This window comes from Silurus meridionalis, chromosome 6, assembly GCF_014805685.1.
Source record: "Silurus meridionalis isolate SWU-2019-XX chromosome 6, ASM1480568v1, whole genome shotgun sequence".
Lineage (NCBI taxonomy): Eukaryota > Metazoa > Chordata > Actinopteri > Siluriformes > Siluridae > Silurus > Silurus meridionalis.
In genome coordinates, this window is record NC_060889.1 from 29,224,505 (window position 1) to 29,240,172 (window position 15,668).

The 15,668-nt window shown below is 37.0% G+C and overlaps 3 protein-coding genes across 3 annotated transcripts in view; 1 reads left to right on the plus strand and 2 right to left on the minus strand.

The window, feature by feature from the left end:
- The window catches only part of LOC124387347 (obscurin-like), a 402,170-nt gene that overhangs the window by 214,916 nt on the left and 171,586 nt on the right, over positions 1 to 15,668 (minus strand). The gene's annotated exons all lie outside the window — the stretch shown is intronic.
- Positions 1 to 15,668, minus strand: part of LOC124387348 (obscurin-like) — a 174,999-nt gene that overhangs the window by 143,779 nt on the left and 15,552 nt on the right.
- The window catches only part of LOC124387367 (Fc receptor-like protein 5), a 107,415-nt gene continuing 93,426 nt past the window's right edge, over positions 1,680 to 15,668 (plus strand). Inside the window, exons 1-4 of the mRNA XM_046851687.1 lie at positions 1,680 to 1,773; positions 7,148 to 7,183; positions 12,904 to 13,182; positions 13,914 to 14,249. Of these exons, the coding sequence (XP_046707643.1) occupies positions 1,734 to 1,773; positions 7,148 to 7,183; positions 12,904 to 13,182; positions 13,914 to 14,249 (691 nt within the window). The 5' untranslated portion in view covers positions 1,680 to 1,733. The remainder of the gene's footprint in view (positions 1,774 to 7,147; positions 7,184 to 12,903; positions 13,183 to 13,913; positions 14,250 to 15,668) is intronic.

Below are 15,668 nucleotides of genomic sequence, written 5' to 3' on the forward strand. Positions count from 1 at the left end.
AGTTCAGTAAAAACAAAAAAACAACAGTAATTTATATATTTAACAGTGATATATTTTATATTATATATATTATTTACAAAGTATTTGCTATACTTACAGCAGCCACCAGAGGGCACAGGATTACATAAAACTGTGACTCACTAACAGTCCTTCGTCACATAATTGTTGAGGATTGACTGGTATGGTATGTCAGCCTTACCTGAGGTTTAAAAATGAAATTCATTCCACTCCCTGAAAAATTTTAAGTTATGTGTCCAGGTTTAGAAAAAAATGGCCTTTGTTTGAGTTAAACCTCACTTGTGTCTCTATTGTGTGTTTTCCTTTGTTTCTCTGATTTTCTGTGTCTGACTCACCTGTAGCTGGTTAGCGGTGCCATGGCAGAGCTCATGCTTTATAGTGTGGAGATTCATAACTTGAGTCCTAATTGCACCACATCCTGTTTTTATCTTTTTTCATCTTTTACTCTGCTTGTCGATGTATTTAGAAGCAATCAGGAGAGTTTACTCTGCACAAGCTAATACTATTATACGGTACAACAAATTACCTATTTCAGGTTTTAAAATATTAGATGAATTTTTTACAGAAATGTCATAGTGAATGCTCCCTTTCTCCTTTATGATCCTGGCTTCAGACAGACTGTCCAATTAGAGGAGAGATGGAGGTGAATCCACTTTTAAATGATAAAAGAGGAAAATTAAATGTTGTGAGTGTAAAGATATTTAATCAATTTAAAATAAAATGCTCAGACAATGTATTGCTGCATTAAGACTTTTGCAATGTGGCTCTTAAAACAGGAAACACCTACATTCTTTCTCTTTCCGTGTGTATACATGTGTCTCTCTGTATTTTTGTCTGTCTTTTTCTCACTTTGTACACAGGAAGTGGTTAGACTTTAATGCACTGCTCTGTCACCCAGTCAGTCATTAGAGGGACAGGATGGAGCTCAGCCCACTCCATGTGATGCTCAGTGGAAAAATGTTCTCTTTGTTTTGTTAGAGTGAGTGTTCAGATATAAAGTTGTTCAGTTGTAGTGTAAATGTGATAAGTTTGTTGTGTGATTAGGGCATTTTGTATACTTCAGCATGACTGTTCAGGGGGACCAGTATAATCATGAGTTCTGAGAAGGGTTTAGTTTGATTTGTAACTTATATCAGTGCTTTTATAATTCAAAAGGTAAGAGTACAAATAGAGCAAATTTAGAAAACACAAGGTTCAATAATATAAAGAGTGTAATGTACAGTCCACTTTCTCCACTAGGATACCATTGATCTTAGTGGGATGGTAATCTGCTAATTTGTCTTGAGATTGTTCTCCTGACATCAGTGCTTCAGGTATTTTATATCCTTAAAGTAGGCCTTCTCGTTATTAAATGAGATTAGGTGCACCACGTTAGTGTCATTAGCAGATTTATTGTAATGATAAAAGTGGCCACACAGTCGTAGATGTAGGAAAAAGTACAGCAAGAGGCTCAGTACATTTCTTGGTGGCTCTGGTGATGAGGGTAAGAGTCTGGATGTTGTGGTCTGTATCACCCTGTGTGTATGTGTGTGTGTGTGTGTGTGTGTGTGTGTAAATGTAATCAAAACATAAATAAACTGTACATCGTTTGCAATATGACTCTTAAAACATTATCACCCTGTGTGTATGTGTGTGTGTGTGTGTGTGTGTGTGTACTCATGGTAGACAGGAAGTGGCCTTTAACACACACCAGTGCTCTGTCAGTCAGTCAGTAAATGTACAGGATGGAGCTCAGTCCACTCGCTGTGATGCTCTGTGAGTAAATATTCTCTTTGTGTCTTCATTAGAGTAAATTGTGAGGTATAAAGTTGTTCATCTGCAGCCTGAATGTTCTGAGTGATGAGATTGTGTGATTAGGACATTGTGTTTACTTCAGCATGAATGCTTAGGTGGATTATATCTGTTATGAGAAGGATTTAGTTTGTGTTATTTAGATGTGTTATTATTTTCAGGAACCATTATTATTAAATAATCTAATGCATGTAAACAAGTCTGTATTGTTGAACTCTGTACCTGATCTTCTGTTTCCTCTGTCATCTACTGCTCAGTGATGACCTCCGTGATCTGCTAAAAGAAAATAACCATAAAATATCCATATTGCCAAAATACCATATGACCTTCATTTTTATTTTCTGTTACAATTGTGGTCTGTGCAGTAAAATATCAGTCCAGCAAGTTTAATGTCACAATACAATCAAACTAATGCACTTTTGAATAATGTCATGGCAAAATCTGCCACAACAATAACTGAGTCTTCTGCTACCAATAATGTTTAAAATGATTTTTCTCAAAAAGACATTAAGACAACATGGATGAGTGTCATTTAACACTTTACCTGTTGATATGCTGGGTAAAGTTATCTCCACTATCACTCACTGATCTCTTTCAAATAATTACTAAACATTTGCATTAATATACATTTATATTATATTATATTAAAATATACATCTGTCTCTCTGTAATAATGATGGTGGTCAGAAATAGAGGGATTCACATTGAGCAGCATTAATGATTTAGTCCATAGTTTAGTATTTAGCTTTTTTATTCAGTGTGTTCAGCAGTGTAGACGGGAGGAGATGTGAAGCTTAATGTGCACAATAACTGATAAACTGTTAACTTTGGACAAATATAACCTCAATATGCTTTAAAGAAAAAACTTTAACAAGGTAAAATATTTGCATGTTTCAATCGAATGATCTTGATAATAGAACATTTTGAGCAACCCCCTGCATACTGCAGCTTTTTTTACATTTACATTTGGCATTTGGCAGATGCTTTTCTGTGTGTACATGTGTATATTTATCTTTTTCGCACTTTGTACACAGGAAGTGGTTAGACTTTAATGCACACTACTGCTCTGTCACTCAGTCAGTCATTAGAGACTTAGACTAAGAGACTTGATTGTCATTGTAGTGATACAATGGAATTAGTTTATTCGCTTTTAGAGAGCACTAAAACTCTTTTAAGGTAGACAGGAATGATAAAGTAATAGAAAAATCTGAGCGATCCCTGCATACTGCAGCTTTTTTTTTTTTACATTTATGGCATTTGGCAGATGCCCTTTTCCAACTGCACACAACTGAACAGTTGAGTGTTAAGGGCCTTGCTCAAGGGCCCAGCAGTTGCAGCTTGTTAGCTTCTTATGAGTTCAATATGTCCATGAATACCATCAGCTTTAAACAAATTAGCAGCTTTGAATATTTTCAGATGCTGTATATTAAAATATTTGTTATAGTTAGATCTGTGACTGTGACTATAGATGTATGCATTGTAGTGACTCGTCACTGAGTAGGGCTGAGTGCAGACACTGGAATCTGGAAATCAAGGGATATATAGTGTCTTTATTCAAAGAATAATGGAGAAAGAGTATTCTTTGGTGGAAGAAAAGGGTAGTAGAGAGAGGCTAGAGTGGGAGAAGTAGTGAGGTTTTCTCACCATGCCTGACCATGACCACAATGCCTCAGGTCATGAACGGAGAACTGGCTCAATCCGAGGATCTGTCTGGAATCTGGCAGGAATCCTCTTCCGCTGCTGCCATCTTGCCTAAACTGAGAAATAGCCAAAAATTATTCAGGGACCAAAGGTTCTCCGTCTCACTGTCTTCCTGGTGTCTTTTTAAAGGCACCACCTGGTATGAAGACAGTAAGGAGCCATCACTTTAAACAATCTCCAGCCATGTCTTGTCAGGACGCCATGCCTCCTTGCCATCCACTCTGGGCTAAACTGCCTTGTTGCTGTCCTTCTGCACCCTGCTGGTGGATTGAGTTAATAGCACTTGCACATTCCGGTATGTGGGACTGAGGACATTGTCACAGCATTATAAAATTGCTCATTAGCTAGCTGGCTAGCATGTTGCTAAAAAAAAATCAATGTCAGAAAAAGGAGCCAAGCCTGAGCCAGAAAACAAATCAGAGCACAAACCTCCTGGCTGAGGCCAACAAATATTTAGAAGCTGAAATCTGCACACTGAGAATAAATCATAGTTTCAAAGTGGAGGACGATCGAGTGCAGCAGCTCATTTCACAATTTCTGAGAGAAAGATCTGTGCAAGAGTTCTCTAAGTGAGCAGTGGAAGCTGTGTGTCAGAGACACCAAGTGTATGATAGTTCAGACTCTGAAGATAAAGCAGATAGCAAGCCAGCAATTGTGTCCATCACTTCTGATCTTTTAAATAATGATGCCTTCCGAGGATCCAAAGTGTTTCCAGGCTAAAAGAGAGGATTTGAAACTTTTTTTCTGAAAATGTGAACTTGCCTGTGAGTTTCATCATTAGTCTATTGCATTATTTCTTAAGAAAGCTCAGAAAACAACTGATATAAATGGTTCTACTCTGTTCTAGAGGTGGGTCACTATTGTCTGTAACTACATACTTCAGCAATATGAATAGGTGTTTGTAGAGGCAGAAGGTGAAGCAGGGTGTCTATTCTATAATAATGATGGTAGTAGAATGAGATTCCTCCAGGCAGATGTTGATAGATACCATTTTTCAAGGAGCTATGATTTAAAATTTCAAAATTGGAAATGCACAAGAAATGACCGGCCAAACTGTGACTGTGCTTTTTTTATGTGGTAGTTGGAGAGAAAAATACAATGTTGGCAAGGGTTTTTATTTAGATTGTGGAAGAAAGAGCAGATACACAGTCTTGACGCACTTAACAAGAAGTTACAAATTTTGAATACCCTCATTTCATCTTTATTTATTAGTAGTGTGGGACACAGGACATACTGAACCATTAACAGAAACCACTGCATGCTTGACTGTAGGCAAGACACAATTTTCTTGGTTCTCCTCATCAGGCCGTTGCCACACATGCTGGACACCATCCGAGCCAAACAAGTTTATCTTAGTCTCATCAAACCACAGGACATGGTTTCAGTAATTCATGCTCTTGGACAGATTGTTTTTAGCAAACAGTTTGCAGGTTTTCTTTCTTCAGAAGAGAATTTCTTCTGGGATAACGGCCATGCAAACTGACTTGTTGCAGTGTGCAGCGTATCGCAATGCTGCAACACTCATGCATCTGTTTTTTAAAGCAGCTTCTGCACCTGAAGCAGTGCATGAGGTCTCAACTTCTTTGACCCTTGTGAGACGTGTTGCAAATCGAACCTGTCTTGAAAAACCTCTGTATGACCCTGGCCACTGTACTGTAGCTCAGTTTCAGGGTGTTATTAATCTTCTTATAACCTCTGCCATCTTTGTGAAGAGCAACAATTCTAATACTAACAATACTAGGTGCCATGTTGAAATTACAGTGGTCAGTATGAGAGAATTGTACTCAAAGCACTAAATTTAATCTGCTGTAATACAAGATACACACATTTATATGGTCCTGTCAAGCAGGCAAAAAATATGAACATGATGAACAGGACATGTGGCTCTGCAACATTCAGCTGTTATTACTTAGGGTGTACTTATGTTTGTATCCTAAATTAGATGCACCTGTTTGAGGTCGTTAGCTGCATAAAGACACCTGTCTACCCCATACAATCAGTAAGAATCCAACTACAAACATGGCCAAGACCAAAGAGCTGTCCAAAGACACTAGAGACAAAATTGCACACCTCCACAAGGCTGGAAAGGGCTACAGGGAAATTGCCAAGCAGCTTGGTGAAAAAAGGTCCACTGTTGGAGCAATCATTAGAAAACGGAAGATGCTAAACATGACTGTCAATCTCCCTCGGACTGGGGCTCCATGCAAGATCTCACCTCGTGGGGTCTCAATGATCCTAAGGAAGGTGAGAAATACACGGGAGGAGCACGAGTGGATATTATATATATATATATATATATATATATATATATATATATATATATATATATATATATATATATATATATATAATGTCCACTAGTGTCATATTTTCTTATGAACATTTGAGGTGAATCTTTGACCATTTTAGGTTTGGATTCCTTTGGCTAACAGGAGTGATCTTCAAATCTTGTGGCGCATCTGAATTTACAGCTATACATTATACAACACTCAGTAGGAGGGACCCAAAAGTTTCCCCTTTCAAAATTAAACCAATAAAGGTTAAAAATTATTGTGGAGAGCATTCTGGCACAGAGAAAGAAGAAACAGGAGGTTAGTGAAGTCCAACAGAATTGGCTTTATTTTACACTTCTCTTTACTTTTTCTCTTTTTACTTTTTTCACATTTGCTCTACTTCCAAGTGGTCAAAGTCTGAGGTCATGAGCTCTGTGGAGCAGGATTTATCTAAAAATGTTTCTAAAAATAGCTGTTTCCTAATTTGTTAAACGATTGTTGATACTTATTATGAGAAATCATTAACATGATCAGTGTCTTCACATAGATAAATATAATTAATTATTAATAATAACATAAAAGGTAAATTGAGCAAATTTGTTATTTCAGATCAAATTGAAAACTGTGTGTATTAAACTGGTAGCCCTTCACATTAATGGTACCCAAGAAGTAGCTCTCAGTTTTAAAAAGGTTGGTGACCCCTGATCTAGCAGCTCTTCTTGAGCATATTCTGAGGACAAAATGCGCAGCTCAACTACATTAAAAAAATTACACAAAATGCCTGGAAACAAAAGTAAAATCCTCCTTTCAGACTGGGGAAGTGAAAATCCTGCTCCAATTCGCTTCTATTTGCACTTTGTAGCAGGTTTTTTTATTTTCTAAACACTGAGTGCGTAAAGTTTTACATTTAAAAAGCTGCTAAAATCAATTAAACATTGGCTTTTCTGTCATACTGGTACTTTTTTATCTTTGACAATGCAAAAAAAGGTTTTTGGTATTTAATATTAAAATGCATGGAGTTGTGAATTAGGATTATATGAAGATTAATATTTGTTGAACAGCTGATATAAATGGTTGGGCTCTGATCTATGGATGGGTCACCATTGTCTGGAACTTCTACATCTTTCACAATGCTGAAGTGTTTGAAGTAGAGGTGGGAGGTGGAGCAGGGTGTCAGCTGGTGTTATTTTCTATAATAATGATGGAAATAGATGATTTAATAAGGTTCCTCCAGGCAGGTATCACTAGATACTAACTTTCAATAAAATATCATACTTTTCTCCTCAGCATGTGGAAACACAGAATAAATGATGACAATAATTTTCATGTTTATATTCTGATCTCGGTTTCTGTTCCCTTTTCAGTGCTGGTTTCACTTTTACCAGTGGCTCATGCTCAAGGTGATTTATTTATAAATTATTCTTTATATCCTGTACTTTTTATAATTATTTATAATTATTGTCAGTTAAGATATAATTATTAATGTGATTAATATATTGAATAAATTGATTATTATTTTCTTATTTTAAAAATCTTGAACGTTAGAATTGAAGGAACATTGCATGTACAGTTGTGTTCAAAATTATTCAACCCCCACTGAAATTGATTGTTTTGGTCGGTTTGACATTGATTATGATCATTCAGTCATCCTGCTTACAATTATATCAAAGAGGCACGTGTAGGTCAGACAAATATAACATAACATTTATAATGAAATAACCACAAATGTCTTTTCTGAGCTCACATCATTATCAGTTTTATTCAACCCCCAAGTGACATTCAATCTTAGTACTTAGTACAACATCCTTTTACAGTTATAACAGCTTTTAAACGTGAAGCATAGCTTGACACAAGTGTCTTGCAGCGATCTACGGGTATCTTCGCCCATTCATCATGGGCAAAAGCCTCCAGTTCAGTCACATTCTTAGGCTTGCGCACTGCAACTGCTTTCTTTAAGTCCCACCAGAGGTTCTCAATCGGATTTAAGTCTGGTGACTGCGATGGCCACTTCAAAATGTTCCAGCCTTTAATCTGCAACCATGCTCTAGTGGACTTGGAGGTATGCTTGGGATCATTGTCCTGTTGAAAGGTCCAACGTCTTCCAAGCCTCAGGTTTGTGACGGACTGCATCACATTGTCATCCAATATCTCCTGGTACTGAAGAGAATTCATGGTACCTTGCACACGCTGAAGCTTCCCAGTACCTGCAGAAGCAAAACAGCCCCAAAGCATGATTGACCCCCCGCCATGCTTCACAGTAGGCAAGGTGTTCTTTTCTTCATAGGCCTTGTTCTTCCTCCTCCAAACATAGCGTTGATCCATGGGCCCAAACAGTTCTAATTTTGTTTCATCAGTCCACAGAACACTATCCCAAAACTTCTGTGGTTTGTCCACATGACTTTTGGCATACTGCAGTCGACTCTTCTTATTCTTTGGGGACAGCAAGGGGGTGCGCCTAGGAGTTCTGGCATGGAGGCCTTCATTACGCAGGGTGCGCCATGTTGTCTGAGCAGAAACTTCAGTACCCACATCTGACAAATCTTTTCTCAGTTCCTCAGCAGTCACCCGGGGACTTTTTTCCACTCTACGCTTCAGGTAGCGCACAGCAGTCGAAGTCAGCATCTTCTTTCTGCCATGACCAGGTAGCGTTTCAACAGTGCCCTTTGCCTTGAATTTGCGAATGATGCTTCCTATGGTGTCTCTTGGTATGTTTAACATCTTTGCAATCTTCTTATAGCCATTGCCCTTCCTGTGAAGAGTAATCACCTGTTCTCTTGGCTTCCTGGACCATTCTCTTGACCTCACCATGTTTGTAACCACACCAGTAAATGTCTAGAAGGAGCTGAGTATCACAGTCATTTTGAAGCTGCCTAATTGGTGCTTATTAGGCTTTATTGCTGCTCCCTGATATCCACAGGTGTTTTCAATACCTGATTGAAAACACTTCATTGAACCTCTGTTCTTCAGAGTGGTAGTCTTTAAGGGGTTGAATAATTATGTCAATGAAGAATTCACAAAAGAAACATTTACTACTGTATTACAAAACTAATTGATGTCATTTTAGTTGCATATGGTTGTTTAAGAAGTCCTTGTAGGATTTCATTCTGAATACAATTACAAATGTACACTAAATTCCCTAAAACCATTTACAGCATTGGGGGTTGAATAATTTTGAACACAACTGTAGCTTTGAAACTCTGTTTTGCACACACTAATTGGCTGGTGGTCTTTACAAATAAACACTTACTCTATATCTATATATATGTGCATGTTATAAAGGCCTGGATATCATATTTGTAATAAATGTAAGACATGGACTTAGCATCAAATGTTAAATCTATTGTATTCTGACATCATCATATGTTAAAGCACAGTGAATCTACTGCATTTGCTAAAAAAAAAAAAAAAAAAATACTTATCAAAGAAAACGTGCTGCTCATAGTAGAATTTTCTTATTTAGACTTTCCCAGTCTTTGTCCTAAGGCAGATCTGGAAGCAATTTTGTTTTACACTGTCTGGGTTGCTTCACTTTGTTGCCCTTTCTTCTTGTCTCCCGAAGACCTCTCTGTTCAGAATTTAGATTCAGTTCCTGAAAAAACTGCATCTCTCAGCTTTTGTTACCCATAGTTGCCCATCTTAAACTTCTAACTAATTTTCCACCCATACCATCCAGATGTAGAGCTTGGCTCTATGACACAGATGTGGTTTTCAATTAAGGCAGCTGCTACACTTTCAATCTCTTCATTTCCAGGATAGGCTTTGTATGAGTATATAGTTTCTGCAAGTTGCTCAAGAATGTCAATCTTCATGTCTCGGGGAATTGACAGAAGTGTTTATTCCTTTCAAAATACCTTTTTACCTTGTCTTAGCCTTAACTTCACATCATGTGTAAAAACAAGAATGGGAAAGGCGGTTGGCCATGGCTGCGAACTCTAAATGGATGCTGGGTGAAGAAGTTGATAGGGATGAAAATTCACCTAAAATTGCAATGTTGAAACTGAAGTCTGACAATGTATCAGGAAAAGGGGTGAAAAAGATCAAGTACGACAACATCTCATCAGAAAATTGTCCAGTAGCTAGGAGCTCAAAAATATCCCTCAGATCTAGTAAGATTTTCCAAGTTTTGTCTCCTTCTGGTAATCTGTGAACCATCATCAATGGTGGTAGCCTTCACAGAGTCCAGTTTTCATGGAAGTTTCCTCCAATTGAATGTTTTGACACAAATGTCTTGGAAATTTGTTGTGGTTTGTTAGTTTTATTAGTAAACTTGAAAGGAAAAGATTTGATGACGGCATTAAGGTCATCTAATGTGAAGTACCGTTTGAAATAAAGGACTTCATGCAAAGACTTAACTGGTTATAGTATAGTTGGTACTATACCTTCAAACAGGTCATGTAAAAAAATCTGGAGGAAACCTTTGAAATGTCTGGAAATAATTAAGTTTCTCAAGAACACAGTTTCGCTTTACTCCATCCAGGGAAACAGTGAATTTGTCTTCTATTCGCCAAGAATCTGTTTGTGAGTTTCAATCGTCCTGAGTGGACCTCATGCAAGTCAATATCCTTGCAACTAGCTAGGCAAAATCTGCAAAACTTATCAACATTGAAACATTATTGGAAGCCAGCTAGCGAGTCCACTGACACATAACACAGAACCCGAATACAGTTCACTAAATTGAGACATGCTGTGCTGACCATGTTATATTTAAAGCTTTATGATCTGAAATTTAAAATGAAAATACATGGTCTTTTTTTTTTACTTATTTATTTTATTTACATTATTGCTATTTCACAGACAATAGAGATAAATTGATTGTACCAAAGACCTACACTGTGCTGGCAAGTTTGATATTACCCAATACACTGCACAGACCTTCTGCTCTTTTTATGTTCCTAGTGAGTTACATACCTCATAGTCATCTATATACATCCCAAGCGCAATGCCTAAACTCATCATCATCATCTTGGAGGTTTCTTACATGCGTTTTGCAAAAGCACCCATATGTGTTCTGATGTGCAAACAGATTTTTTCCTTATAGATATTCAAAATAAAAATCAAAATTTGGAGGGTAAGTGTTAAAGAAACACGTCAAATTAACCTTAAAGAAAGCACAAATCAGGGTATACTTACTCATTTCATTATTTGCAGTCAATAAAGTCCATCTCTAATCACAGGCTACTTCATCTTCTCTTGCATGATCAGCAACTTCTAGTGCAGAAAATGGCGGATAGCGCATCTGTCTCAACTTTGTTAAAATAGTGTGTAATTATGATGTAGAGTTTCTGCTACATGGGCATGACACAGAAAATTAATAGAACAGATGTTCATTTTCTATCAAGTTTAGTTTGTTAGAACTCATCCAATTGTGTAGTGAGACACAGCAAGTTGACAGGACATGATTTTACTGGTTCATCTGACTAAAACTCAAAATAATTTTTTACAGTGTACAACAGCAAAATTATGACTTTTTAAGACTGAACATTTTTATTTTTAAATTTTAGACTTTTTAAGACCCTTTCGAAACCCTGTTAACCAGAGTGACTTACATTTATCTCATTCATACATCTGAGCAGCGATGGGTTAAGGGCCTTGCTCAGGGGTGAGGGAATGGAAGCTTGGTGTGGATTGGATTTGAACTCATGAGCTTTGGATCCAAAGTTGACTGCCTTCACCATTAAGCTATCACCACCCTTACATGTGACCGAGCTCAAAAGTTTTCATCCCTATGATTTCTTCATGAACTCACATGGTGAGAGCAAAGGCTTTGTCTGAGCACCAGTCCAGGGCTTTGTGTGCTGACAGCTTGTTGGCAAACTCCACAATGCCCTTCCCTGTTGGCCATTGTCATCCACATGGCATTTCTCTTTCTCTGTGAAGACTGTTGTTTCACCTCAGGGTCGTACCCGTACACCAAGTTTCATCACCAGTAATTATCTTCGACATGAAGTTTGCATGGGGATGAATTTGGCAGCAACATGACGCATCTTAAAATCACACAAGAGGATCATGTCAAACGTCTTTGGCAGATTTGCCCAGTTTCACGCAGAATTACATGTTCGCTCTTTGTTCTAACTTGCTGTCCATGATAAAATTGCAGACGTGGAAATGTGCATGTTCAGAATAGCACCAGTTGCACAGCTCCTGATGTACACAGGATGATGTATTTTGGCAGACTGACTTATGAAGGTCGGTGCTCCCTGTGACTGTGTGTGCAACATTGTTCTGCCATCTGATGGCATGTTACAAAACTAATCTTGAAACATTTTTTAATGACCTCATACACATTTGGACAAAGAAATTAGGATTTGAAAGTAAAGCCAGGATGTCTGAGGCCTTCTAATGCCTGAATGCAGTGCATATTTTTAAGTTGAGTTCTAACAGACTCTGAGCCGACACTTTTATGAATTCTTCAAACCAACCAAACTGTGAATCAGCATTCCAAACTAGTCACATAGTGCAGTGGTTCCCAGCCTTTTTATCAGGAGACCCCTATTTTAACATTGAAACATATTTTAACCACTCCAATTGTTTTTCATGCTTTTTTTATTCCTGATTGAATTAATCTGGTATTTAATTGTTATTTTATTCGGTTATTTAATATGGACTCTGGGTCTGAATATTTAGGGCTTGAGATTGGATACAGATTACACACTATAAAATCTTCACTTGTCCATTGCTTCATTGTATCTGAATTCAAGATCACTGTCCAATTAAGTCTATGTTTTCTTTTTAGCACATTCATTTTTATATTTTCCCTGGCATTTTATCTTCTCCCTGGTTTCACTTGGAATATTTTCTCATTGCTGCATCTTTTCTTACAGTTACGTCTGTTGTTCCCACTCTCGCAAAATGCTTCCAAAAATTTAAATAATGGATATCAATTGATTTTATTTATTTAATCAAATTATTTAATTAAAATAAAATAATCAAGAGTGAACTAGAAACCCCTAGAAAATCTGTAGCGACCCCTAGTGGTCGAGTATCAAACATTTGTAGCAAATATAAAACATAAACTTTGAATTATATATTAAACATATTTTATTATAACATCTTTATATGTAAACATAGTAACTCTTAAGTGAAAAGCAGCTGTGACACTGTCATCATTTTAAACCAACAGCTAAACCCAAACCGACTGTGAGAGTGAATCCTCAGAGCTCCATCTACACTGGAGACACCATCACTCTGAGCTGTGAGCTGCAGGAGATGACTGGATGGGGATTTTTCTATTATAATCAGTGGTTTCAGCGTCTGAACAGAAAACCAGCAAACTCATTTAAAGTGACAGTCAATAATGCAGGAGAAACAGAGTACCGGTGTCAGGCACGCACAAAAAACTACAACAACTACTACGACTACTACACAGAATACAGTGAACCTGTGAAGATTACAGTAAACGGTTTGTCATGATTTAAACCTTTAACAGGTTTAATGTTGTACAGGATTTAAAATAACAAATATTTAATTATTATTGCAATTCCATGTTATTCTATAATGTTTTAAATAATCTTAAAGAACAGGCATTAATCAGCAATAAATAAACCACCTCAAAATTAATGAACACAGTCATAATCTCTTATAAACATGTTTATGTCTGTATGGAAACAGCGAAATGCAAATATTTTAATAACACAACACATAATTTAAATTCTGGATTCTGGTCAAATTCTTTTATTATTATTATTATTATTTTTTAATTTTTAATTTTTTCTATAACAGCAGCTCAGTGCACATATAGTAATGTTATTTCCCGATAAAAAGATACTGCAGCACGTTAATGAACAAAAATAATGCAGTTGTTATGGTGAAGTTTTGTATCAGCGCTTTGTAACAAAGATTAATAAGATTAATCTTTATAGCTTTAAAGTTTAATTAATGAAAGTGTGTGTAACTGATATAAAGAGACTTCACTCCTGTCAGTAGTGTACACGTGTACAGAATCAGTGGTGTTGAAGTATTAAACTTTAAAGTATTAAATCCTTAAGCTTCAGTGATGCTGTTACACTGTAAGATGTGGGTGTAAGTTTGGGTTGTTGACACATTAGACACAATTATACATTCAAGATATTTTCTATTACTGTTCATTCAAAAAGTCTGCTAATTTAAAACTTTGTATTTCCTGTGTAACAGAGAGACCACATCCAGTACTGAGTGTATCTCCACAGAACTGGCTGACTGAAGGAGACTCAGTGACTCTAAGCTGTGAGGTTACAGACTCCTCTACAGACTGGACATTCAGCTGGTACACAGCTGTTCCCTACAGAGACGGTGTAACTGCAACACAAAATACTCATGGCTTTATCATGTATGTGGAGCTTCTCTCAGACAGCAGCAGAGGATCTGGAGGCTCCTACACTCTCAGTCCTTCTGCTCTTCATCACACAGGAGTTTATGTGTGTAGAGGAGAGAGAGGAGAACCAGTCAGTCACACACTGTACAGCAATCCACAGCCTCTATGGATCTCTGGTGAGAAAAATAAACTGTTTTTAAATACAGTGGAACCTCGGGTTACGAATTTAATTTGTTCCGGTACTTTATTCGTAACCTGAAAAGTTCGTATCCCGATACAAATTTCCCCATAATAATGAACAGAAACTTCGGTAATTCGTTCTGGACAACCAAAAATATTACTTAAATAAAAATAAAGCCAATATTCACTAATATTATTTACTTTTAACATGTTATATTAAAATCATACCACATAAAAACATAGAAAAGAGGAAAAGATCTTTACCGGGTATTTTCCCTTTGAGAAGACTCGCTGCAGGAGACGACGTTCGTAGAAGGGGGAGGAGGGAGAGTTATTGTTTGGAAGGAGAATCTTATTATATTATATTATTTATATATTATTATATATTATATTATAGAATATTAAAGACAGTGTTATTAACACGAACGCTGAGACAATTGTTGCATTAGAGGGAAAATGAGAGCTGTTTCTTTAAGGCTACTATCAGTTGGTATTGAAGTCCAGAGTGAAATTCATTATGGGTATTGTACTTCGGAAAAGACTGTAACCCTGCTAATCTATCTTCATAAAAACAAGTAAAGTGGTTATGCATCGGCTAATGTTGTCCATCTCATCATTCCACGAGCATCAACTAACGAGTTGTTACGCTGCTGCCGGGAAAAGTTCAAGCGGATAAGTAACACGATGCTCTCGCCAGGGACACAGGACGCTAACTGATGTGACGAGCTGCGTGGATAGAGCAAAAACAACCAACTTGCCTGCGATTTTTTGGTGAGCGACGTTCGTATCCCGATATATTGTTCGTAACCAGGGGCAAAAATTTTGATGAACTGCGATTCGTAACCTGAATTATACGTATGCCGGGGCGTTCGTAACCCGAGGTTCCACTGTAATATCAAAGAAATAAATATATAAGTATAAAAATAAATGTATGTAGCATTTCTTTGTTAATGCAATTAAAGCAGATAAAGTACAAGTACAATTACACCTTTTGCATCAATGATGAGAAATGTCATGGTTCTGAGCTGATGTGATTCCTGATCATATGCTTCTATTCCTATTTTCCCCTTAAACACTGTTTATATTAATAATTCTCTGTTTTATCTTTTGTCTATGCCATTTTTTACATCTTTGTAACAATTGCAAGATTTTCCTCTTTTCCTCAGTTTTGATTTTGTTTCTTATATTTAAACTTTGCCATTTCTGGTGAGGAAAAGGAACTGATTTGTTTAAAAAGTATCAAAAAATAAATATACACCAATCAGTCATAACATTATGACATTATATAATTATGACTGTCATGCACCGAAGGGAGCGTAGCAGGTGGATTCCTGACATTAGAGACAACAGAGACGTCGCCTTCAGAGGAGCTCGCTGGCGTTACATCGCATTCAGAGGAGCTCGGGAGCGAGACT